This window comes from Rhinolophus sinicus, chromosome 16 (genome assembly GCF_057876585.1).
Source record: "Rhinolophus sinicus isolate RSI-liver-muscle chromosome 16, RSI-T2T, whole genome shotgun sequence".
Lineage (NCBI taxonomy): Eukaryota > Metazoa > Chordata > Mammalia > Chiroptera > Rhinolophidae > Rhinolophus > Rhinolophus sinicus.
The window spans coordinates 139,105,505-139,129,546 of record NC_142516.1 but is presented as its reverse complement, the minus strand read 5'-3'; the positions used below and the strand labels follow the sequence as shown (position 1 = coordinate 139,129,546).

General features: G+C 43.5%; 1 protein-coding gene across 12 annotated transcripts in view; it reads left to right on the top strand.

Annotated features, from left to right (window-relative positions):
• The window catches only part of ARHGEF7 (Rho guanine nucleotide exchange factor 7), a 125,159-nt gene that overhangs the window by 39,052 nt on the left and 62,065 nt on the right, over positions 1-24,042 (top strand). For 6 of the 12 annotated variants that reach the window (XM_019746558.3, XM_019746559.3, XM_019746564.3 and 3 more), the window contains 3 exons: positions 8,349-8,433; positions 10,143-10,273; positions 17,278-17,479. In XM_019746558.3, the coding sequence (XP_019602117.1) occupies positions 8,349-8,433; positions 10,143-10,273; positions 17,278-17,479 (418 nt within the window). Of the gene's footprint in view, positions 1-6,133; positions 6,199-8,348; positions 8,434-10,142; positions 10,274-17,277; positions 17,480-24,042 lie in introns of those variants that run through there. The other 6 variants (XM_074329527.2, XM_074329529.2, XM_074329524.2 and 3 more) reach the window with 4 other exon arrangements.

Below are 24,042 nucleotides of genomic sequence, written 5' to 3'. Positions count from 1 at the left end.
CTCAGTGGCCGCGTGGCTGGAGTCAGGTGGGTGCAGCTGCTAGGGCCGCGGGCACAGGAGTTGCCTTATGGAAGAACAGCCCTGCAATTGCAGCCCACACTGAAGACAGCAGTGAAGAGGGCCTTCAGCTTTCCATTTCTGTGCATGTGGCTCTTGCTGTTCCTGACTTGTTAGTTATGCGAACCAATAATTTGTGTTTGTTTACGCCAGCTTGAGTTTGGTTTCACTTGCTTGCCGTTGGAAGATTCCTGGCTAACAGATCTGCGTTATGTGAGGTATAACACCACCTATTTTGTGATGTCAAGTTTGCTTTTCTGTTTTTCTCATGTGACATATGGAGGATACACTCCCGATGTCCCATGCTGTCTGAATTTCGAAGACAAGGTGAGGCCGACTCCGGGATGCAGGGTGGGGTGGGGCCGTCCAGGGCTCACTGAGGTTCAGGCGACCTCAGGTTCCCTGGGGAGCCCTGTTCCACTCCGTCAGGTGTGGCGGTGCTCTGCTGAACGGCCATGCTATCTGATGTATCCACATACAAGGTGTGCAACTCACTTTGAAGAGAAAAGCAAGGCGTGTGAAGGTGGGACTTGCAGAGTGGGTGGCCACGCTGGTGGGTTTCAAGCCCTGTCCTCACGTTTTCGGATCCTCCTCCCACTTAAAGGCAGGACCGTGGCCCCCTTCCCTGCGGTGGGCTGCACTGATGAGTCCCCTCTTGTGAACACAATACGGCGTGCTGATCATTTAAAGGAAGAGAGCAGGGAGCTGGGCTGAAACCCTGCAGGGCTCCTGAAGCGTCTGCATGCAGCCTGCACGTGTCATCCCGCCCGAGCTGGTGTGGGTCATGGGCACTCACATCTCCTCCGGAGCCCACTGAACGGCGTGGCAGTGGGGGCCCCGGGGGTGGGGCGGGAATGGAAGACAGCAGGAAACAGCCAGCTGCAGTGATCTTGAGTTAGACAAGGAAGTTGGAAAATAGTGACGAATGAATGTGAAAATTCTAGATTGGATGAGCGTCAGCTCTTACAACTTGTGCCTTTGAGACCTCTTTATTTTACAGCCATATTCCATTGGTTAAGGCTTTCTTTAAAGCCATGGTGGCTCTTTCTGCTAAGCCACAGACATCCTCTGCCTGGCTAGAGGTTTACACATTTGGAAGCTTTCACGTGTGCACATGGGTCACCTTGCCAGCGTTGCCCTGCCAGCTGGGCACTGGTGATTGTTGGTCAATGTGTGTGACAGAGCTCCACCTTCCTTGTGTACAGGGGAGCCCTCCTTATTTCAGGCGCTAATTTAGGAACTAAACTTGATAGCAAATGTAATATAAATAAGGAATATATTGGAATATAGTAGGATTTTTTAAAGGGCTAGTAAAAATTAAGGCTGGGAAGTTGAGTCTGGGCCAGATTGCCAAGTCTGACAATCAGTTTTAGCCCTTTCAGTGATGTGTCACTGACAGTATTTTATGGGACGTTAGTGGTCAGGGTGGTGGGGTGCTCTGAGGAGCTGTTTACTCGGCCTGCGCTGGACAGATGGGGGAGGGACACAGGGCGGGGTACAGAGCCTTTTAGGGCCAGCCGGTGTCCTTCTGATACAGACGGTGCACATTTCTCTCTGCCCTTTGTCTACAGCTGAGTGTCTGTACATCTGCTAAGACCACAGCAGTTGTCGCCTTTGAGAAAGCCTTTCTGAAGTCTTACGGCAGGTGCTGTCTTTCCTTCTCAAGGCCAAGGTTGAAACTTCCTGTGGTGGCAGCATCCAGCACAGTGCCCTGAACTGGGGCTCTCGCAGCCCCCGGCCTCTTCTGAGGGCAGGCCCTGGCCCGCTAGGAAGGGGGTCCTCCCAGACCTTCAGAAGTGTCCTCTGGGAGAGCGCTGCTGTGAGCCAGCTGGTCTCCTTGTCACGCCAGGCCCAGTCGCCGCTCTTTTGTCCCTTGCCCAGCCATCTGGGGCCTCTTCTCTCTGGAAGCTGGTCCTAGGGGATGCAGCGCTAGTACAGAGGGTGCCTAACCTTCCATGGAGCTGTAAATCACTGTTCTGTTTCCCCTCCTTTAGCCTTTACACAAGCACGTCAGGAAGGCCAGCCCCGAACCCCCCCCCACCTTCGCTCCCCCTCATTTTCTCTTCTGCGGCGTCTCGACCCTGGTTCCCCTTTGCTCGAAATCGGCAGTTGTTTTGTAAACAGCACACCGTGTCAGAGGTACCTGGAAAGGTCAGCTGGTGGAGTTTCTTGCCCTTTCCAGGTGAGGAGAATGGTGCCCAGGCTTGCAGTGACCTGTCCCCGGGGCCGGTGCTCGCAGGCGGCTTAGCCCGTGGCAGGCCCGTGCTCGGTGTCGCCCCTCACTGCCTTCCTCCCAGCGTGCACTGGGAAATCATAGACTCGGGCGGCCATACCGCCTGCTTTGCCTGGCGTGGCCCTGGTTTATGCCGCTGTCCTGGACTCAGTTCTGACAGAGCTCTCGTTCTAGCAAAGTGACCCAGTGTGGCCGGTGATTCCTGTGGCTCCTGCAGCCACTGCCACGTCCAGTCGGCTCGTTTTCTTTCTCATCTTGACTATGCTGCTCTTGTGTTCAGAGCCCTCTTGCATCAGTAGGTCTTCTTTTAATTTTACTTCAAGTTTCTCTTCAAGTTGTACCACGTATGAGATGATATCCAGACTAGCCCTTGTTGGAAAAATCCAGCCTGGAGTCTTCGTAGGTTTAGTGTCAGCGGGGTCAGTGATGTGCTCTCTTTTGTTTATAAAGAGAAATCAACCCTCTGTCGGGATTATATGATTCCGGGGTTTCCCCCAATAGAGGACTAGGATGTATGTGCTTGTGAGAGAAACTGGAGGAAAAAGCAGAGGCCACACCTAAGAGCTTCTACTGTCTTTTTGCCCTGAAGATATTCCTTGGCCACTACTTGCGTTTTGTAGGCGGGACCAGCAGTGATGCCCTGAGCCCCTGCCCGGCCCCTGTGAGGGGAGTTAGCCAGGCCTCTGAGGACAAAAGTACTAGTGTGCTGACGCTTTTAGGAAGATGACAGCAGTGCGCTGCTTTGCTTGATTCAAGGAGAAGGATACATTCTTGGCTGGAATCTTTTTGGTACTTAGTACTTTTCCCCTATAAAGGAAGTTATTACTTTTTTCTGTCTCGTCTGTACTTGCATGTTTCTTGTAAAACATTTGTGCCTGTGATTGTACTTGTGGAGTACACTTCCATTAACCTGAATTTTAGAACACTCTTTTCCTTTAAAATAGTTTCATTTCCTGCTTCTTTTTGGTGAAGGGGTTGGTAGAGAAAGCTACAACCGTCTCCTGACACCCCTTCTTCGCTGACAGCGCTGCTGGCATTTTGTGATTGTGCGCTGTTCACACTGTATTTAAAACTGCTCAGGTGAGGTCAGCTACGATTCCCACTCTGAGCAGTGGGAGCAGCTCCCACGCCCACCACCTTGCAGGCCTGAGTGCCGGCTGCTGGCGGCTGCATTTCCCCTCCCGAGCCTCGGGGTGGCGGAAGAGTCCACGCTGTCCGTGCTGAAAGGTGCGAGTGGGAGCAGGGGTCTGTCAGAAGCGGCAGCTTCACGGGTGGGAATTCTGGGTGAGAAACGTAGTGTTCGGAGGAGGAAGGCTGTGTCCTGTGGGAGTGGGAGCTGGCACCTTGCTGATGAGCGTCCGTGGAGGCTGGCGCCAGAGAGTGTGCGTGTGCAGTGCGTGCAGTGCCTGCTGTGGGTGCTGTGGGCCCGTCCAGATGGTCTCTAAGATGTCTCTGGTTTTGAGCACGTACAGTTACTGAGGACGCTATTTTTTTCTTGGTAATTTTGTTTTGTAGCTTAGGAAATAAAAATTTTCCTTGGTAGAATGGAATTATCGATGGGTCAGTTTTTACAAGAGACCTTAAGACTTGGTGTACAAGATTCAGAGTCTTTTTCAATCTCGTTCCTTTTCGATGTGAGGAATTTGCACACTGCTGCTTCCTCTCATCATCGTCATCTCAGTGTCCTGTCTGTTCCTCATGCCATTTTATGAGAAACCTGAGGCCGAGGGCTTCGGGAAGGTGTGTAAGGCTGGAACCAGCAGGGTGCAGCCTTCAAATTCAGGAGGGTTACCTGTAGTCAGAGGGATGGCCTCCCTCCCACCACGTGCCTTGTTGCCTTCGCTCAGCCCTACCTCTCTTCCCCTGGGAGCAACTCGAGAGTTCTTAGAAGGCATTTTTATGTCCCACTTTGGATACTCTGGGCCTGTCTTACCCTGGGTTCTATATGGTTTGTATTTGTTATATTTAATTATGAAGTGCTGTTTTTATTAAAAGTAAAATATTGAAAATAAACAAGTGTTTAATATTATGAATTTTTTGGTGGAAAACTGGTAAGATAATTTTTTTTGAGAATATTGGATTATTCTACTGCACATTTAATTCATTTAAATGTAAAAGTGAGGGTGACAGTTACTGAGAAACATGACTGATTCTAGGGTTGGAGCCAGGACATATGAACGTGATCTGGGGAAATTTTGCTGAGTCTGAAAGTAAGGAAGCGCTCAATGAATCATGGGAACACAGGAGCCAGCTCCCACTGGCCAAATCTGGAATAATTTGAGCTTCAAAAGAATAACAACTATAATGGATTATGTGACTCAGATTAAATGAGAATCTATGAATCCATAATGAAATAAATAAGTTGATTTAAAAAATGGTAGAGAAGGGAAACTTCCCTCTCACAGAAAACTAGTACCTGTACTTTTGGGATGATCGATGAAATGAGAAAAGTCACCATTTGGCTACCACCATTCCAATGATTGTTTCAGGCAAGAAGCATCAGATTCTTATTAAGTATTATGTTATATATATCATGGCTGAAATTTTAATGAGAAATAGCATATTTTTCATAGCCTCAAAATGTCTACCCAAGTTGTATTTACTAATTTCAAAGATAAAATAGTAACTTTACAGTAGAGAAACCTGGCTGATACCACCTTAATCAATTGGCCAAGGTTAAAATCCCCAGTTATTGGAAAAATTGTCATCAGTCGCCTTCTGATAGTAAGCACTGCGGTGCATCTGCCAAAGACCTCGATCCTGAATCAGGGATATATATGCGCACCGACAGAATAATAAAGCAAACGGGGTTAAATATTTACTTTTGGGGACTCTGAGTGAAAGGTATATGGGTTGTTTTGTTTGTTTGTTTGTTTTTGGTATAATTTTTGCTTTTCTGTAAGCCTGAAATGATTTCAAAATAAAAAGTTAAAAAAAAAATAAAAGCAAGGGTGAGTTTTTGGTAATACACTTTTCCAACTGGATATATTCTAAGATCTGTGGGTTACTGAGTGTTCCCTCTTCAGTGTGCTTATAAGGGACAAGTGTGAGGGGTGCGCCTGCCTCGGGAGGGGATTCGGGGTACCTTGCATATCTCTCTAGGGAGGTGCCTCTCACCTGGCTACAGGATCGCCTGGAGAGCTTTAACATGTTGATTCCGGGTCCCTTCCACAGAGATTCTAGTTCAGTTACTCTGGGACATGGCTTGAGCATGTTGGTTTTCTAAAGCTCCAGGAGATTCTAATGTGCAGCCGCTCCTGTGAACCACTCTCCCAATACCGCCTGAAGAAGAGGGACCGCGGTGTTTGTTTCCTTCCCTCCTGCCGTGTGTGAGGTGTGCTGCTTTTAGAGCGCTGGTGGAGAGGTCACGAGGTGGGCCAGGCTGGAAGGGCTCTTATCACCAAGGGCCCCACGGGACAATTTCGTGTGCTAAATGTCCGGGCTCTCACATGTAGGCTGACTTATTTTGCAGAGTTATTTCTGTAAAAGTTCTAATGAGACTTCCTTCTTGTTCTCATAGCACAAACTTTCTCTGTACCCTAAGATTTTCCTAGTTTTGCATTTAATTGAATAGATTTCTATTTCAGGACATACTCTGTTATCTTTCTATGGAGAAGCACGTTAGTCAAAACATTTTAATTGACTCAGAATATGCCTTTTTCCCCCCTCTCAGTGGCAAGCATTTGTCTCATTTCATTGTGTAGTTTCCTGTTAAGAAGTGTGGGGTATATGTGAATTCACTTAAGTTCTGACATCACATTGAATCCTATTGGTGGGCAGTTTTAGCCAACCAGACGCTTCCTGGTATCCAACTAAGAAAGATATATAGTTCTGGAATAACAGGAAACTTCAGTTTTCAACATCCTGTTTTTCTGGGTTTTGTGACTCGCTGCCTCGCCACAATGAAGGTTAGTAGCCATTTTATGTATATTTCTTTTTGTAGAATGCCACAGTTTTAATTTTTCCAAGTTGTAGAGTTAGAACTTCAGAGCTGAAAGACATGTAGATCACTTGACTCCAGCATTTTACAAGCGAGGGAACTTGCATGTTCTATTAATATATACAAGGAAACGGAGGCCTAGTGAGATTAATATTTCTAATTCTTTAAAAAAAATTTAACTCATTAAAAAACTGTAGGTGTATATGTCAGCGTAGATGATGCTCTCATTTGACTTTGAATTTCTTCTTAAATAATAGCACAACAAATGAATGAAACTCTATGAAGTGATTTTTAAGACTATTGTAGGGGGTACCACTTTTTACAGGAAGGATCTGGCATTGTGAAATCAGCTTTATTTTTTTTGTACTTCAGCTATATGAGAAATGGCGTCAGTAACTGTATGGATGCTTAGATGCATTCATATCTTTTATGTCTTGTGGCCCCATTTAGTTTGCTCTTTCAGCTTTTAGAAAAGTGAGCTGTATTTTCACCTCCTTTGTTGACTCAGTGATTTGATGGCCTCCTTCAAGTTTTTCAACTTACGGATTTTCTCTTTTTTGTTCAGTCATGTTTAAACATACATCATGACAATTTTTACTCATTATTTCAGAAATTAAAGGCAGGAAATCATTAACTGAAGATGATTTTTGAGGAAGAGAACAATAGTTATTCAGATTTGGAATAGCACTTCTTGGCTTCTCTTTGTGTGAACGTCACATTTAGTGCAGCTAAATGGTGGATGGGTGGATGGATTGGTGCATTTATCCATTCAACAGACATCTGAGTTTTTGCTGTGTGCTGACCATTTTGCTAGATGTTGGGTGTTATAAAATCTGCTTTTGTAGATTTTTCAGTGTAGGGTGGCATATACACGTGGAACATAAAATTGTCCTTGTGATGGATGTGCTGGCCGAGCCAGGTTAGGGGACCTAACTCAGTCTGGTGAAGGAAGCAAGGCTGGGAGAAGTCAGATGAGTAAGAGTTAACTGGGCAAGGGGGTAGGGGCTGGGAGGCAGGAAGGAGTGGGGTTCCTGGCAGGACCTGTGAGATGCAGGAACTGACTAAATGAGAGGAGAGGTGGCAGACAACTGGGAGAGGAAGTCGGGGCCCTTCTGCGGCTACTCATTCCTGATGACTAGTCCTGTTTCTTCTTTTTTGTCCCAGTGAGAGAAACATTGAACTTTGTTAACGTAATTTACGTTTTGGTATCTAAAATTATATCTTTCTGTTATTTGCATCTTTAAAAGAAATTTTTTTATAGTTTTTCTGGCATAGAGTTGTGGATGATTTGGCTATTAAAATTTCTTTTTTGTGGGGATTGTTTGGTGATCAAAAGCTATATGTAGTCTTCAGATGGTATTTGGGAATGAGATCTGTGTGTTTTAATGTGTGTGTATACACACACACTGTAGACTACCTGTAAGGTAGCTAAGCAAGCTAATGTACTTGATTTTTCGGCTCCTTTGTGCACACGTGTGCTGGGACCCACTCCATCTCTCCCCCAGTGTCTAGGCAGTGGAGATGGGAGAAAATGCAGCTTAGACACCCCTGCTCTGCTCAGCCCTCTGCCCTGAGGGTGGAGGTGTCTTATCCACCCCCCACCCCACCCCCCCGCCCCCCAACTACCTGGCCTCGTTCTGGAATCTGTATCTCCTGTCTTCCCCTTCTTTTACTCATATCTGTTCTGATGTCTGCGTTTCTCTTTTGCTGCTGTTAGCTTTGAAATTGACTGACTAAGAGAGGAAATCTGTCTGTAGTATGCCTGCCCTGCGGCCTCGGCCTTAATCTAAGAAGGATTGTGAAACCACCTCAGCATTTATTCACTGAGCGCTCACAGAATCAGCTTCCTAACCTGGGAAAGGCTCCCCCGCAGGTTATGAGGGAGGGTGGGGAGTTGGTCTCAGGTCCAGGATTAAGGGACGCCTAAATAAGGCTATTCTGGACCTTCCAGCCCCAGGCTGTAAACTGAGCTCACGGGTCCTGTTTTTTCAGGTTTGCGGCATCTTTAGGATTTCGTTTGTAAATCCTACGTGTGGGACTTACATTGCTGCGAGGACTTCGTTTATCCTGCACCCAATATAAGACTACTAATTTTGCTTGTTTAATTTTCCCTTTCAGACATTTGATGCAAATGATTTGTATCAGGGGCAGAATTTTAACAAGGTCCTCAGTTCCTTAGTGACTCTAAATAAAGTAACAGCAGGTAAGATGTTTTTTACTGAACTTGAGGGGGTGGGAAGATAAAAGGGCAAAAACCTTTGCTTTTCTGTTAGCAGCAAAATGAGCATTATGAATTGAGAAAATAAGCTTCCATTGCATTAAAATTTTAGTTGTTACTTTTGCTGCGATTTTTAAAAATTTCTTACTGGAACAAAATCTTCTTCTTTAGGTCCCAGGTAGATATCAGGTGTTTTCCTTTCTGTGGGCAGAGCGATTTCTACCTGAAAGTATCACAGAGGAGAATTGTCTCATTCATGTAGCTACACTTATGGGCCGTCTTGGAGCTAGAAACACCTTTCTCTGGATTTTTATTAAATTTATGCTGATTAAAACTCATATTAGCAGATGTACTGACTTTGTGAGGTGTGACCATGGCATGACGTTGCCAGTGAATTTGCCTTTAAAGTAAACACCTCCTGGGCCAGGTTTGCGGAGGTGACGAGGGCATTGGGTCACTCAGGTTACAGCATTCCGAGTGGCACACCTCCTGGAGACGGGGAGTGGAGGTGGGGACACGCGTGCCCCTCTGTGAGCTCCCAGACCTCGGAGGGCAAAGGAAGGTCCCGTGCAAATCCCTCTGAGGGAGGCTACGCCCGTCCTGTGAGCCTTGACAAGTTCTGTCCTGCAGAGCTGCGTGGACTTAGTGGCTCTTCTGTTCTCATAAAAGTCACTTTTATTTTTCTGTTTACAGATTTTAGTTTCAGATTTATGGGGGAAAGTTAGACTTTGATATGTCTCTTTTGATCAGAAACCTCTTAAGTTTATTTTGTCGTGGTCTCTTCCCATTTTGTCCTGGCTCTTCAGATGCGGGGTACTCCCTTTAGTGTGTCCAGGGGGAGCTGCAGTCCTGGCTGGGGGTCCCGTGCTTAGAGGCCACCCAGCTGCCTCCTCATAGCGCTGGTTTGCTGAGGGCCATCCCGGGGCTGCCACGTAGCCTTAGGGAATCTCAGGCACGTGCATCACAGAACAGCGATTTCCTCAGAAAACTTCTCATGGCCTCATTTTTAAAAAAAGTCAAATTACTTCTGAGAAGTGGGTGCTAACATTTACTTGTTGGCCTAAGTGGAACATCTAATAACAAAGCGATTCCAGAGAGAGAACCAAGTAAGCCTTTTAATACCTGTTTCCTTTCATTCTTTCAACAACTTTGTGAGGCGAGGAAAGCATGGGCGACCTTCATTTTGAGGGAATAATCCTCAGAAAGGTCTCAGGCTGAAAAAATACAAGAGGATTTGTTTTGGTTTTAAGTAAGAGTCTTTTCCTTTTGTTGCCAAATAATCCTTGCTGCTTCCCACGTGAGAAGTGATCCTGGAGCCGTGGGCGTGCGGTGGAGATGGATTGGGAATGATTTCTGGGAGGTGCTCCGCTAAGGGTTGGAATTTGAGATGCTGTTTTTTCCAGAAGAAGGGAAACTATTAAAAACAGTTACAGAACATTTCACAAATTCGAAAGTTATATTAGCCAAGAACTGATAAGTAGTGGTTGTCTCCAGTTAATATCTGGAAAGGTGATTGGGGAATGTTTGCAAGTCATTTCTGTAGTCGACAGAATCTGCGCTTTGTTTGCTGCGTAAATGGCTTGCTTTGTTGGGGTTTGCGGTGCGTCCCTCAGGGGCTGCCCCAGTTTAGAGTCTGGTGTGCAGTGGGGGTGCAGGCATTTCAGCTCCCTCTTCTCTGTGTACGACCTTTGCAGATATTGGGCTGGGAAGTGACTCCGTGTGTGCTCGGCCCTCATCTCATCGGATCAAGTCTTTCGACTCCCTGGGATCCCAGCCTTCGCACAGTCGGACTTCAAAATTGTTCCAGGGCCAGTATCGAAGTTTGGTAAGTTTGAGAGAATTGGTTACTGCGGTTGGAATGTGTCGGGGAAGTGAGTTGTGTGTAGGAGCGTCGGGGACGACACACGTGCCTGTTAACAGTTGCAGAGCAAAGGGTGGTTTGACTTCACACCGTTGCTCCTTCACTCAGGTTTGGCATTTGCTTCTCATCAAATTATCCAGATAGAATGCTTAATGACTGCTTTTGAGAAACTTGTGTATTTTGGGGGTTACATTTTAAGATTCATAAATCTGTTTATTTACAGAGGTGTGTGCTTTAAAATATTTCCCTGGTCACTTGCATAGATAGTATTTTCTCATCTGTGCACACATGTACAGAACTGTGGGAATAAGAAATATGTATTTGTAAAATATGTAGCTGTACAAAGAAGAAATGGCTAAAAGCTAAAGAAACCTAAAGGTGTTTTTTCTCTTTATAAAAGCATTACTTAGAATGCTTTGCTGAGTCAGGATGCGGTATATGAAAGAGGGACTTCCTCCTAATGGCTAGTAATGAGGTAGGTAAGGAACTTAGATTAACAGTCATCTTGGAAAGTGAAGAAAAATCCGCTTATAAATCGCCGGGATACAGGCTCTGAGCAAAAGAACGTAGGATTAACAGTGAAATTGGAAATGAGAAACTGGGGACGGATTAAGTTTGGTACTGAATGGAGGAAGTGTGGAAAGAGGCCATCACATCAGCTGACCAGGATGGGCAGCTCTGTCACTGTGAAAACACGCTGAGCCCCCTTTGGAGCTAACGGTGATTGGCACTTAGTTTGATTAGCAAGTGATGTGACTTTGCTTTCTTGCAACATTTCAGTAAGTGATTTTACGTTAGAAACATAAATGAGCTTGTCACATGAATCTGAAGAGAAGCCAATTCTTCTAAAGCTTGTAGGGGACCACAGCTTTCTGTCTGGAAGGGAATGTTGTTAAATAAGCTAATGGTAATCCTAAAGAAATAAAAATGATTTTGGTTAGAGGTATATTTTGTAGGACGAAGTAGATTCAAGTTCACCAAGCAGTGTTAAGAACTGAAAGCTACAGGAGCTTTGTAGGTTTTACGTATTCCTGAACTTTTTGAACTCAAAGTAACTCTGCTGTTTATTTTTTGACTGTTTTTCCTCTTAGAAAAGTCCCTTTACCCCGTTTCTGATTTTGTGTACAACAGGCATTGAGTTTTTTTCCTCTGTGTCAGACATTGTTCTGGGTGATTTGTCTGGACTAACTCAAATAACCCTCACAGCCACCCCATGAGGGAATAGGGTTTAATGGTAGAGGAATTTTATAGAGTAGTGGGAGTGTTAGGATTCCAAATTAAGAAAAAAAAACACAGACCACTTGAAAAATATTTTTAATTAGCTTTATTAAATACATGAGCAAAGTGTATTAAGCAAACTTTGGCTAAAGAAATATTTGCTGTCTCACCCATTGACCTGTGGCACTTTTCATCTTTTTGTTTTTTGTGTAAATGAGGACTGGATTGCAAATGTAGAATTTAAATTAAAGTGAAATGTAATGTTGATAATGAATGTTACTGAGGTCACAGTAAGTATAGGGTTAATTTTTCATTAGCTAGATAAATTTTTTTAAGTTACACCAGAAATGAAAAGACCTCAGCCATCTCACCTATTTTTGTGTCTGTGATTGGTAGACACGGTTAGCTGCTAGTGAAATGAACTTGGCAAGACTTGTCCTACCATGCTGGGGAAGAAATGCTATTAGATTTTTCTGTGTGTGTTATTAATAGTACTTTGAGGTAATTTTCTTGGATTAAAAATAATTTATAATGAAACAAGAGTGGCAAGATGTTTGTTTAAAGATGGGTGATAGGTACCTGGAGGTATACCTATCATTCTGTACTTTTGTGTTAGAAATTTTCCATAATAAAAAAATTAAGCTAAGAAAACAGCTTGTAGTTTATGGAACATTAATTTTGTGATCTCATTAAAATTGAGCCTAGCTTTGAAATTGTGTAAGGCGATACCATCCCCAAAGCAAGGATTAGTATTTTCAGGGTGCTACTCTACTTGCTTGCATTTCTGTTTAAGACTGTCTTGCCTGACTCCCACCTTGGCGCTTCTGGGTGTCTGCGTCATCTTGCTTCTGTGTCTGGGAATTCATCATCTGTCTACTCGAGGACAGATTTCCTGCCTGGTGACGGAAGCAGATTTGAATAGTTCTCGTGTTTTCTTTGCACTGAAATGGAACTTTTAACTTCTTTACTATGGCGCTTCCCATTTGCTTTCTGATTACTCCTTTCTTGGGGTGATTTCTTCTTACCCTCTTTCCAATATCCTGTGCTTAATTGAGCTCTTTATGGGACCCTGCGCTCTGTGATGTTCCTTTCACCTCCCAGAAAGCAACTCCATCACTGAATTAGAGAGGGGGAGACCCAGATTGTTGACTTGGGTCATAGTTTTTCTTCCATTTAAGGATGACGCTCTCCTTTTTTGTTCTTAAATAACTTTTATTGAATGCTTCTGGGATTTCTCATGTCCCTGCTTCATCTGTTGACTCCTATTAAGTACAACATGGGGCTCCCCAAGTTTTCCTGAGTTCGGGGGGAATGTTTTTGAGGTGGTTGTTCCCATCATCCTTCACTTATGGGAGACGATACTGGAGCTCTTAAAGCTTTTCCTCTCCCTGTGGTCCCCTGGGACCAGGGCCAGCACTGGTTACTGAGTTCACAAAGTGTATTTGCAAGGCACGTAAGACAGTGTACTAAAATGCATTAACTGAAAAAAATCTTTTCAGTTTCTCTGTACCATAAACAAAATACCACATTTAATCAATTCTGAGACCTTTAAAAAAAAGTGTTAGCATGTCTGAAAGTAGCCTGTGTCTTACAGTTGATGGCATATCATAATTTGGTGGAATATAAAACTCTGGGGCATTGTCTAATTTCTGGCATCTTCTATTTGATGAAATACATTATGAGGAAACTGAAGCTTAGAGAAGATATTTACACAAGCTCACAGTACTGGGAAATAGTAACCATTGAAGTAGAAGTTGAGTCTTTCACTCCTTGACAAGCTTTTCTTCTACTACAAATGAGGTTATATAACATACAGGTACTTCTAGGGATGGAGGAGAGGGTCGAGTTTGTGTGGAGGCAGCACAACAGGATATCCTGGTTCTTGATTATTAGGATAATTTCAGAACATCGGATAAAATCAAGTACTTGATTAAGTTACAGATGCCTGGTACTGATGGGTGGTGCTCTGAGTGTAGGAATCAGAAAGAGCCATGAAGAACAAACTGGTGGGTGTAGGTTACTGTGTACAGAGGAGGTATACCATATGTGTGCCCCACTGGGGATGGGGCTCACTTTTTCCCTCTTCCATTTCCTCCCATCACTAAGATTTATTGACGTGTAATACACATACAGAAAAGTGTGTGTGCCAAGCAAACAGCTCATTGAATTTTTACAAGTTGAACGTTCCTGTGTAAGCCCTTGACTGGCGCTGCCGGCCTTTGTTCTGTCTGCTGTCCTGATTTCTAATAGTCAAGATGAGTTTTAACCTGTTTTGTATTTTACGTAAAGGGAATGCCATAGCATATACTCATTTTACGACTGGCTTCTTTTGCTCAGCCTGTTATGTTTTAGACTGTTGTGGAGTGTCACGTTGAGCCCAGATAGATGACAAGGTATAGTTTCAGGAGAGCTTTTTAAAAAGGGAAGGAAATAATTCCAGAGTAATATGATAGCGATTAAATACATCCTTCCCAGCTTCCTGTGACAATAGTGACAGTGGCCGGAGCGCTCCTTACACAGCCGTTGTGATGTAGAGTCACTGGAGGGAGTGCAGCTCTTCGTCTCACACCCTCTTTTCAGCCTGTCTTTGGCATCTTGCCCTCTAAACAGCCCTCTTAAAGCAGTGTCGTAAAAATCTGTATAGCCTTCAGTGTAGTAAGTGCTGAATGAATGGAAATTTGTGGAATCAGAAATTTTAAATAGATCTAGACTGGCTGCCTGTGCTCTGTGCCTTTCTTTCCATCTCTCCTCTCAGGCTCCTCTCTGTCCTTTCCTTTGTGGAGTGTCTGTGTGTGAAGTAGAGAAGGTGTCAGTGGTGCTTGCCTGGCCTGTGCCTTGAGTGTAGAGGATTAGTGCGCGTAGTAGGGAGAATGTAGTTTATCCCACTTACAAGGTCTCACAAGATGCCACCGGGCCTTGGCTTAGGCTCAGGCGGCACTTGTGTGCAGAGAGGCGTCGGCTCTGGTTGCTGAGCTGAGGTGGAGGCCCTGGCAGGAGGGTCACCCCAGGGGCAGTGTGACCTCCTTAGGGGCCTGCTCTGCGAGTTTGTTTGTTGCGTGTCGTATTCTGTTGTGGGAATTTGTCACCAGGAGTGGCTGTGTGCACGTTCTACACGGAGCCAGGCCAAGTCACAGAAAGGAGAACGTAATGAAGATCATAGTAGACAACTAATGAGTGAGGACAGTGGTTTGCAGAGAGAGAGAACCTGATACGGCACAGGAAGCCCGATAAGCTTTCACTGCGCCAGGGCAAGGACAACATGTGCCGTTTTTCCAAATGTGAGCTTCACTCAGACCGGTGAGCTTTATCCTGCCCTCACCATTCAGGTGTGCCAGCAAGCGTCGTGTTTGAGGTGACAGCGGTCAGCCAAGTTTCCTTGCCAAATGTTGAAGAGATATTTCTGTATTGAATATGCTAAGTATTAAATACTAAGTGTGCATTAAATGTTTACTATATTAGAGAAATATTTAATGTATTGGAATTATTAAATACGTACCTATATTAATGTATAAACATACATTTAAATAGATAAATAAGCATTAAATGTTTTAGGAATTATATCAGCTCTTCTTGAAGAGCTGCCTTATCACTGTGTTTGTGCTTTTATCTTTTTGTTCAGTGATACATGCACCTAATTTAAAGAGTCAGCCAATTAATTCTCCAAGACTTGCTATTCGGGAAACATCGCTAGAGACAACCTCCATTTTTTCCCCTTGATTCTTTAGATATATGCCTGTGTGTCTCTAAATAAAATGCCTATATTATACTAGGTTTTCTTTTTTAAACGTGAAGTGTTATCACTGTGGACTTCACACAGTGGAAGAGGGAGAGGAGGGCCCACGTACCCGCATAACCGCTTCCTGGGTCGTCGTCCTCATGAGCTCCGTCATGGCTTCCCTTGGGTCAGTGCTTAGTATAACGTTAGTACCACCCGACTCACAACAGCCAGGGTGTGCTGTGCTGTGCTGCCTTCCTAACAGCATTTTGTTTTCTGGAATTAGTCATTGTTGCCTCTCTGAGTTTTCTGTGCACCTTTTGCAGATCGCAGTCTTATTCTTTTGCTTCTCTAAGAGTCTCTTCTTGTATATTCAGACGTGTGAAGATTTTTCACTTTCCTCTTTCTAAGGAACTCAAAGTCTTCTTGAGTCACTTGGTGTCACTGAGACTGTTGTCAGCTGCCGTCTCGGAGGTTTCCTTCATCCTCGTCCTTGTGACCAGAGCCATCTCCTCTACCTCTTTCTCTCCATCATCATTTTGCTCTTGGGTAATTCCCGTTGTGGAGGAGCTCAACTTGCACTGACTTCTTGAGAGAGGCTGCATGGGACATAATGTTCTTAAGATCTCACATCTCTGCAGATGTCTTTTTTTGTCCTAATACGAAGATTTTTTTTTTTTTTTTTTTTCCTTAGTTTTCTGAAATTTAATTATGAAGTGACTCGGTTTTGATTTCTTTAGGCTTATCTTGTTTGGGGTTCATTCAGCTTCTTGAATCTGTATGTTTGTGTGTTTTGCCAAATTTGGAACATTTCCAACCATATTTCTGTACCATTTTTCATTGTTGCCCTCTTTCTCCTCCAAGACTGGTGACACTAGTCTCAGATCTGTGTTATTTTCCCCAAGTCCTTTGAGCTCTTGTCATTTTCTTTCACTGTCAGTTTGAGTAAATTTTATAAGTTCTGCTTCTTTTCCGAGATTTTCTGTTCTATGTCCTCATGGACACCCAGGTGAAGGCTGAGCGGGCTTACCCGCTGTCAGTGTCTGCTGCCCCTTTCCTGGTCCTTTGATAGGAGAGCATGTTTTTCTTGTCTTTTTGTCTTTTCTTGTTTTTTTGTTTCCATGTCTTTTTGTTTACTCCTGTTGATGTTTCTGGGGTGCAAGCCTCCCCAGCACCCAGTCTGGGACAGATGGAAGTAAAAAGAAATTCTAGCCAGTCTGCCTTTCTCGTCTGACATTTCAGAGATCTGCAAATTATGCCTTATCTCTGAGAAAAATCCAAACTAAAATGAAGTACCATTTCTTCCCATCAGTTGGCAAAAATAAAAATGTCTGGCAGTATCCAGTGTTGGTGAATGTTTGAAGAAATAACTCTTAGATACTATTGGTGGGAAAGTAGCTTGGTGAAAGTCTGTAGAACTTTTTTAGAGGGTAACTTAGAAATAGATATTAAAATTTAAAATGTGTCATCCATGTTTTCTGACCTGAATTTAACATACAGGCTTATTTACAGGTGTGTTCAAAGATAGATGTGCAAATAATTTTCATGCAGCCTTGGTTTGCAGTAGAAAAACATTGGAAATAGTCGTAAATTCAGTAATAGAGACTTGGTTAAGACATTAACGACATAGCCATACAGTATAATATTACACAGTTAAGACTAAAGTAATTTTAAGTAGTGCTGAAAAAATGACCACAGTTTATTGACTTTTTGTAAATTGTAGAGAAGTATGTACAATATAATTCCGTACGAATGCATGTGGAAATGTGTGTATGTTTATGTAGGCATGACAATGGCGGGAATAAGACCTTTCAGGCTATTGAGAGGGTTTCCTCTGGAACTGGAACGGGTGGTGGTGGTGGTGCTGGCCAAGGTGCACTTCAGGAGAGAGGAAACTTAAATTTCTCAGATTTAAACATTCCTCTGCTGTTTGGGACAGTTAGGCTATATTTGTAATAGTAAAATATAATCGAATTATTTTATAATGGCGTAGACTATACTTCAAGAAATTTTTCTTCTCCTCTCCCTGTTTTAGGACATGACTGATAATAGCAACAATCAACTGGTAGTAAGAGCAAAGTTTAACTTCCAGCAGACAAATGAAGACGAGCTTTCCTTTACGAAAGGAGACGTCATTCATGTCACTCGAGTGGAGGAAGGGGGCTGGTGGGAGGGCACCCACAACGGCAGGACCGGCTGGTTCCCCAGCAACTACGTGCGAGAGATCAAGCCGAGCGGTAAGTGGCCAGTTGCCAGAACGGACTGATGCTTTACCTTCAGGGGAGAAGGAACAGAAAGAAATGGATGTGTTCAGTAGGTACTAAGTTTTTTTATCCAGTTAAACTTGTGTAAGTGACTATGGGCTTAGTATTCGAATTCTTACCTATTTTTTTATTTTTTGTTGTTCAATGGAAGTGATTTTTTACTTTACACCCTTCCCCCCACATTGGGGTTTCTTCTGACCAATTGGGTATACATTGGGGTTCTCATGACCTCTCTTGGGTTTGATAATTTGCTAGAATGGCTCGTAGAACTCAGGGAAACACTAGTTAACATTTACTGGCTTCTTACATAATACAGGATACTGAGGAACAGCTAGATGAAGAGGCACATGGGGTGAGGTCTGGGACGTCCTGAGGGAAGCGCCTCCGTTCCCATGTTGTTGGGGCTGTACCAGCCTCCTGGCACGGAGAGGTGTTCACCGGCCTGGGAGCTTTCTGCACCCGTGCTCTTGGGGTTTTTATGGAGGTTTCTTTTTTTTTTTTTTTTTTTAGTTAAAGTTTATTGGGGTGACAATTGTTAGTAAAGTTACATAGATGTCAGGTGTATAATTCTGTAATACATCGTCTATAAATCCCATTGTGTGTTCACCACCCAGAGTCAGTTCTCCTTCCATCACCATATATTTGATCTATGGAGGTTTCATCACGTAGGGATACTTGACCATTAACTCACACTCCAGCCTCTCTCCTTTTCCTGAGAATAGGGGGTAAGGTTGAAAATTCCAAGCTTCTAATCATGGCTGAGTCATTCTGGTGACTAGACCCCAATCCAGGAGCCACCCAGAGTCTCCTCAGTAGAACAAAAGCTGCTCCGTCTTCTCAGCACTTAGAAAATTATAAGGGTTGTAGTTCTGCTCCCCCGAAATGGAAACCACTATATATACGTTCTGTTTCACAACCACATCTTGTCGATCCATTCATCTGTGGCGGGACATGTGGGTCACTTCTATGTTTTGGCTGTTTTGAATAATGTTACTGTGAACATGGGTGGGCAGGTATGTGTTTGAATCCTTTCAGTTCCTTTAGGCGTATATCTAGGAGTGGAATTGCTGGCTCGTGGTAATTCTATGTTAAATTTGAGGAACCACCAAGCTGTTCTCACAGCAGCTGCACCGCTTTGTATTCCCACCACAAATGCAAAAGGATTTTAATTTCTACACACTGTTGCCAACACTTGTTTTTTTTTTTATAATAGCCATCATAATGGGTGTGGAGTAGTATTTCATTCTTGCTGTTTTTCTGTGGTTGTTGATAATAAAAACAGTGTTTTTCCATTATTACTATAATAAAATTGATAATAGTCAAGATTTTTTTGGCTGCTCATTATGTTGTGGTTATCATATAAAGTGCTTTTTATCTGTGACCTCATTCATGCATTCCTCATTCCTTACCACAGCCCCAGAAGACAAGTATTGATGGGATATTCAGGGCATAGCATACAAATAAATAATCTTTTAACCTGTCCAAGTGTAGAACCAGCTGAGAGCATAGCAGTGGTATCAGGTCGACAGGGATGGACATGTCATCTTGACTTTACAGAACAGCTGGTAGGAAATGTGGCTTCGTCTGTGACTTGGTTGGACTTCAGTAGTGACTTGGTCAGTCCCTGGGACAGCTGGGCAGCGCTAGCGCTGGCCCTCGAGCCTGACGGCTGGGGCGGCGGAGTCCAGGCCCTGAGAAAGCTTGTGGCTAGTCCCGAATTCCCATGATTCATACTTTTGGGGATGAAAGAGCAGCACTTTGGCCCTTTCCACGAGGATGCTGGAGTCAAGAAGGGTGGGAAAGGATGAGGTGCTCTTTCCTCTTACCAGTGAGGCAAGGTGGTCACTGAGCTGGTAATGGACACATCATCCAGAGGTCACAGTGCTCATAATGGGGTATGCCATCAGGAGGTCACTGAGCGGGTAATGGGTATGCTCTCAGGAGGTCACAGCTGGTAATGGGCACGCCATCAGGAGGTCACAGAGCTGGTAATGGGCATGCTGTCGGGAGGTCAGTGTTGGTAAGGGCTACGCTAACGGAAGTGGAGCCCGCTGACTGGGCCGATGGTCTGTTGAAATAGGGCTTCCTTGAATTCTGCTGAGAATGACTCATTTAAATGGGAATTCTGGTCTGATTTTGAGTCACCATAGTAAGAGTGCAAATGAATGAATTTTTACTTTTCAGGTATTTCTCTTCATGGAATTTTCAAAGTTAACCTTTGCAAATTCACCACCCAGAGTCATCTGAAAAGATGGAGTTTGTGGGTCTCAATCTTCTCTTCAGGTGACTTCTGGGCATTATTTTCAAGTGGATTTGAATGTCATCAGTGTCATCTGTTGGTAGTACAGTTTACCCTTGAACAACATCTGGAGTTAGGGGAACCGACTCGTGCACCGTTGAAAAGTTGTGTATTAACTTTTGACTCCCCAAAAACTTAACTGGTGACTGGAAGCCTTACTGATAACATAAACTGTCTATTAACATACATATTTTGTATGTTATAGGTATTATATACTATATTCTTATAGTAAAGTAAACTAGAGAAAAATGTTAAGAAAGTTACAAGGAAAATATATTTACAGTATTTGTTGAAAAAAAAAATCCGTGTAAAGTGGATCACTGCATTTCAAACCCATGTTGTTCAAGGGTCAGCTGTAATTCATTTCATTGCACAGATAACCCTTTTAAAGTATAGCAATGTAGTGGGGACTTCTTGCTCTCGGGTCCCATTTTTGGAGTAATGTGTGGGGCTTGAGAGCTGGTGGGGATCGAAGCCGCTCTAAGAAGAACCAGCCACAACCTACTTATAAATGTGTACATCAGGGACGACTGCAGCACTTTGTTCTGTCTGAAATTCTGTTTTTGTGTCTTATCCTGTGTTTCCGCGTATGTGTGTGTGAGAGAGAGACAGACAGACACACCCCTTTAAACAAGGGTACATAATTTCATTGTTGTCAAAGAGCTCTTTGTGGGTGTCACATGGTCTCCCAAGTTTTTGTACCCAAGTAACTTTGGAAATTTTCTTTTTTTTTTCTGTTTATTTTTTAAAGTATAAGGAAAAATATTTGCTCATATTGGTGATCTGTTATGTTAATTATTCTTATCTGACAGTTGAACCAAAAGCATAACTCTTTTGGGAATAACTTCCTATCCTTGGTATTCTCAGATTACCTCAGTATATTCTAAGGAAATCTATCCCCATCTGATTTTAAATGTCGGCATTTGAGACAGAAAGACGTGAAACCACTTTTTGATCATATCACTTTATAACAGTTGAGAATAAAACTCTAGGATTACAGTGGCATTTAGTGTTTCATTTTTTTTTCAGTAATTTTATGTGGCTTTCTGATTTTGGAATAGGTTTCCTTTTTTCAAGAGTGTGTTTAATGTAAGCAGTGTAATTTACGGTGTACTTAATGCTTCATTTTCTGCAAGCAAAACGTGCCAGTTCCCAAACATATAGGTGCCTGTAACTGGTCATCGTGTTAGGATCTCTTCCTCGTGAAACAAAAACACTGATTTCCTTTAAATTGTGAGTTTCTCTTCTGCATTAAGTTTTGATTTGGTTTACAAATATTTTTACTGAATAAACAAAACTGAGGTCTACATTTAAAATGTCTTGGGCTGTGTGTTTCCAGGTAAGTTCTCAAGCATGTCTAGTTTCTCTCCCCCACTTCTCGGGGAAGTGTAAGTAGCTGTGATTGTTTGCCCTCTTGTGGTGAGAGACGGCAGTGTTGTGGTGGAGCTTCATGGATTTGTGCCTTTGACCTTTGTGGCTTCTTATTTGAAATTGTTCCTCTTTAAATACATACCTTCCAAGAGTCTGCATAAGGCTGTTTCTAACGCTTGCTGCAAACGCACTGTATATGCTTCCCGAATCTACTACTTTATGGAAGTTATATCATTGTTACTTAGCATTTATTTTCTATGTACATTTTTTTTTATTTGTAAAAACCCCTGGCTTTCTATTGTATTTCATATATATAGATATATATGTTTTACACACGATATTTTCTTAAGTTCAAGGGAGAGGGAAGGACAGAGAAGCACAAGGCTGGCTCTAGGAGTGAGCCGCTGGTTGCTGCTGTCATTAAGTAAACGTGGGGGCGCTCAGTCCTTAGTGGGCAGCGTGATAAGGCGCGTGCGGTTGTCGCGGATACCACTGAGGGCTGAGCCAGCCTGGTGAACAAACCGTGTTCTGTATCCTAACAAGCCCAGTTTCGGGTGTGTGGACACATTCACCAGGTGTCTTTCAAATGATTGTTTCTGAAGTGATGAGTTTAATGTCTCTCATTTCCAGGCAGCTCATTATCTGTGTACAGTAAAGGCATTTCTTGTAAAACGTGAAGCATAATGACCTATGCTTGGCATTGATGTCAGAACGTAAATGTCTGTAATTGTTGATCCACACGTCTTTTTAAAAATTTTTTTAAAGATTTTATTGGGGAAGGGGAACAGGACTTAATGGGGGAACAGTGTGTACTTCCAGGACTTTTTTCCATGTCAAGTTGTTGTCCTTCCAGTCTTAGTTGTGGAGGGCGCAGCTCAGCTCCAGGTCCAGTTGCCATTTCTAGTTGCAGGGGGCACAGCCCACCATCCCTTGTGGGAGTTGAACCGGCAACCTTTTGGTTGAGAGGATGTGCTCCAACCAACTAAGCCATCCGGGAACTCAGCGGCAGCTCAGCTCAAGGTGCCCTGTTCAAGGTGCCCTGTTCAATCTTAGTTGCAGGGGGCAGAGCCCACCATCCCTTGCAGGACTCGAGGAGTTGAACTGGCAACCTTGTGATTGAGAGCCCACTGGCCCATGTGGGAATCGAACCGGCAGCCTTTGGAGTTAGGAGCATGGAGCCCTAACCGCCTGAGCCACCTGGCCCGCCCCTGATCCACACATCTTTAATGAATGGTCATACACTGCCACTTCCTAAGTTTGTCACTTTGAATAGTTTATTTTTGACATCAAAAAGTGACAAGGTGCAAGCTGTTGGACACAGTTATTTAGCTGTGAAAGAACAATGTTTGCTATAAATAACCATTTGCAGGGAAAGGGACAAAGGCAACACAGAACCTTGTTTCTCCTTTGTATCGCTGGAAATAGTTTGTTGTCTAGCCCTCACTTTTCTCTGGTATAGAATAGGTTTGGGCGTGTGCGCACATGTGCGTGTGTATGTATGTGTGCGCATGATGTTAGGTTTTTGAAAGAACCCAGGATGTGGCTTCATTAGAGGATGGGCCTCTCCTTACTCTGTCTTCCAGATGCAGAATTTTCAGTAGGTGGGAAGAGCATAAAATGTAAGATTTGCACCTCTGAGGCATGTGTGGGGAACCTTGCATAACGTACGGAGGGGTCTGGGATTAGACGGTTTGGAATTTTGTCTGGAATGAGGAGTGAATGTTCCTCCGGATTATTGTCATAAACGAGCACTCACCGTGTCACTGCGTGCTGGGGGGTATTCTGTGCGCGTGGCCATATCCTAGTGATGGTGAGTAAACATCTTCAGTTTCAAAGACACATCCCATAGGTCAACTGATGTGTAGTAGTTTCGGGGTAAGACTCGATAGTCTCTCAGTACTAGGTATTTTTTGTTAAAAAGTTTTATTTCTTTTTTTAAAGTATCATGTTAAAGTAATACAAGAATGTGAAAACAAGCAAGTAGGACAGAAGAGCTAACGTGCTCCTCCCCTACCTCCAGGCCCTTACTCCAGGAGAACCCTCTCCTGAGCAGCCTTCTTTCTGTATGCTGCAGCTTCTCTGTTGATTTTATCTCCTGACTCCTTGCCTTCCCCTGCCCTCTCTCCTTGCAAGCTTTTTCTGTATATTACTATTGTGTTCTCCTGTTGGTTCCCTTTATTGGTGATGTTGAATAATACACTTGAGTCTTTGAGTCTCATGTACTCTTGGCAGTAATCTCTTGATGTGCCCCACTTTGTAATATGTGGTCTTTACCTTGCTTGGCCTTTCTCTCCTCTTTGGTTCTTCCTTTGGTCAGCTATGTTTTCCATACTGCAATGTAAAGGTTGTCATGATTGCGCTTGGTTCTAAAACCACAACCCACATCCATTTGGTAAATATTAACTTGAGTGACCATTGTTGTAGGAACTGGGAAAATAATAGTGAAAAAACCATCAAAGTGTCTAAAGCTTACCTGAGGTTTCCTGAATGGAAAATTAGGTAGACTAGATGATCGAGAAGGTAATCGTCCTCTCTGCTGGCAGTAATAAAAAAGAGAGGGGACTCCTACAGAATTAAAAAGACATAGCGGCATAACAACTACATGCATTATGTACACCTTACCTAAAAGAGCTAGGAAGACATATAACAGAACAATTGAAACCTATAGGATCGAGGACACTGGCAGCAAAGAAGTTGGTGAACATAGAGATTAACCCATTTAGAATGAGTGAATGACATGACCAGTGTGGGGGATTTATAAACGAGGTGACAACCATAATATGGAAGATAGGAAAAGGGAGTTAGAATTAGGAGTCGTCTTAAGGAGGCAGGCTGTAAGGATTAACTCTAGGCTTTGTGAGGTCAT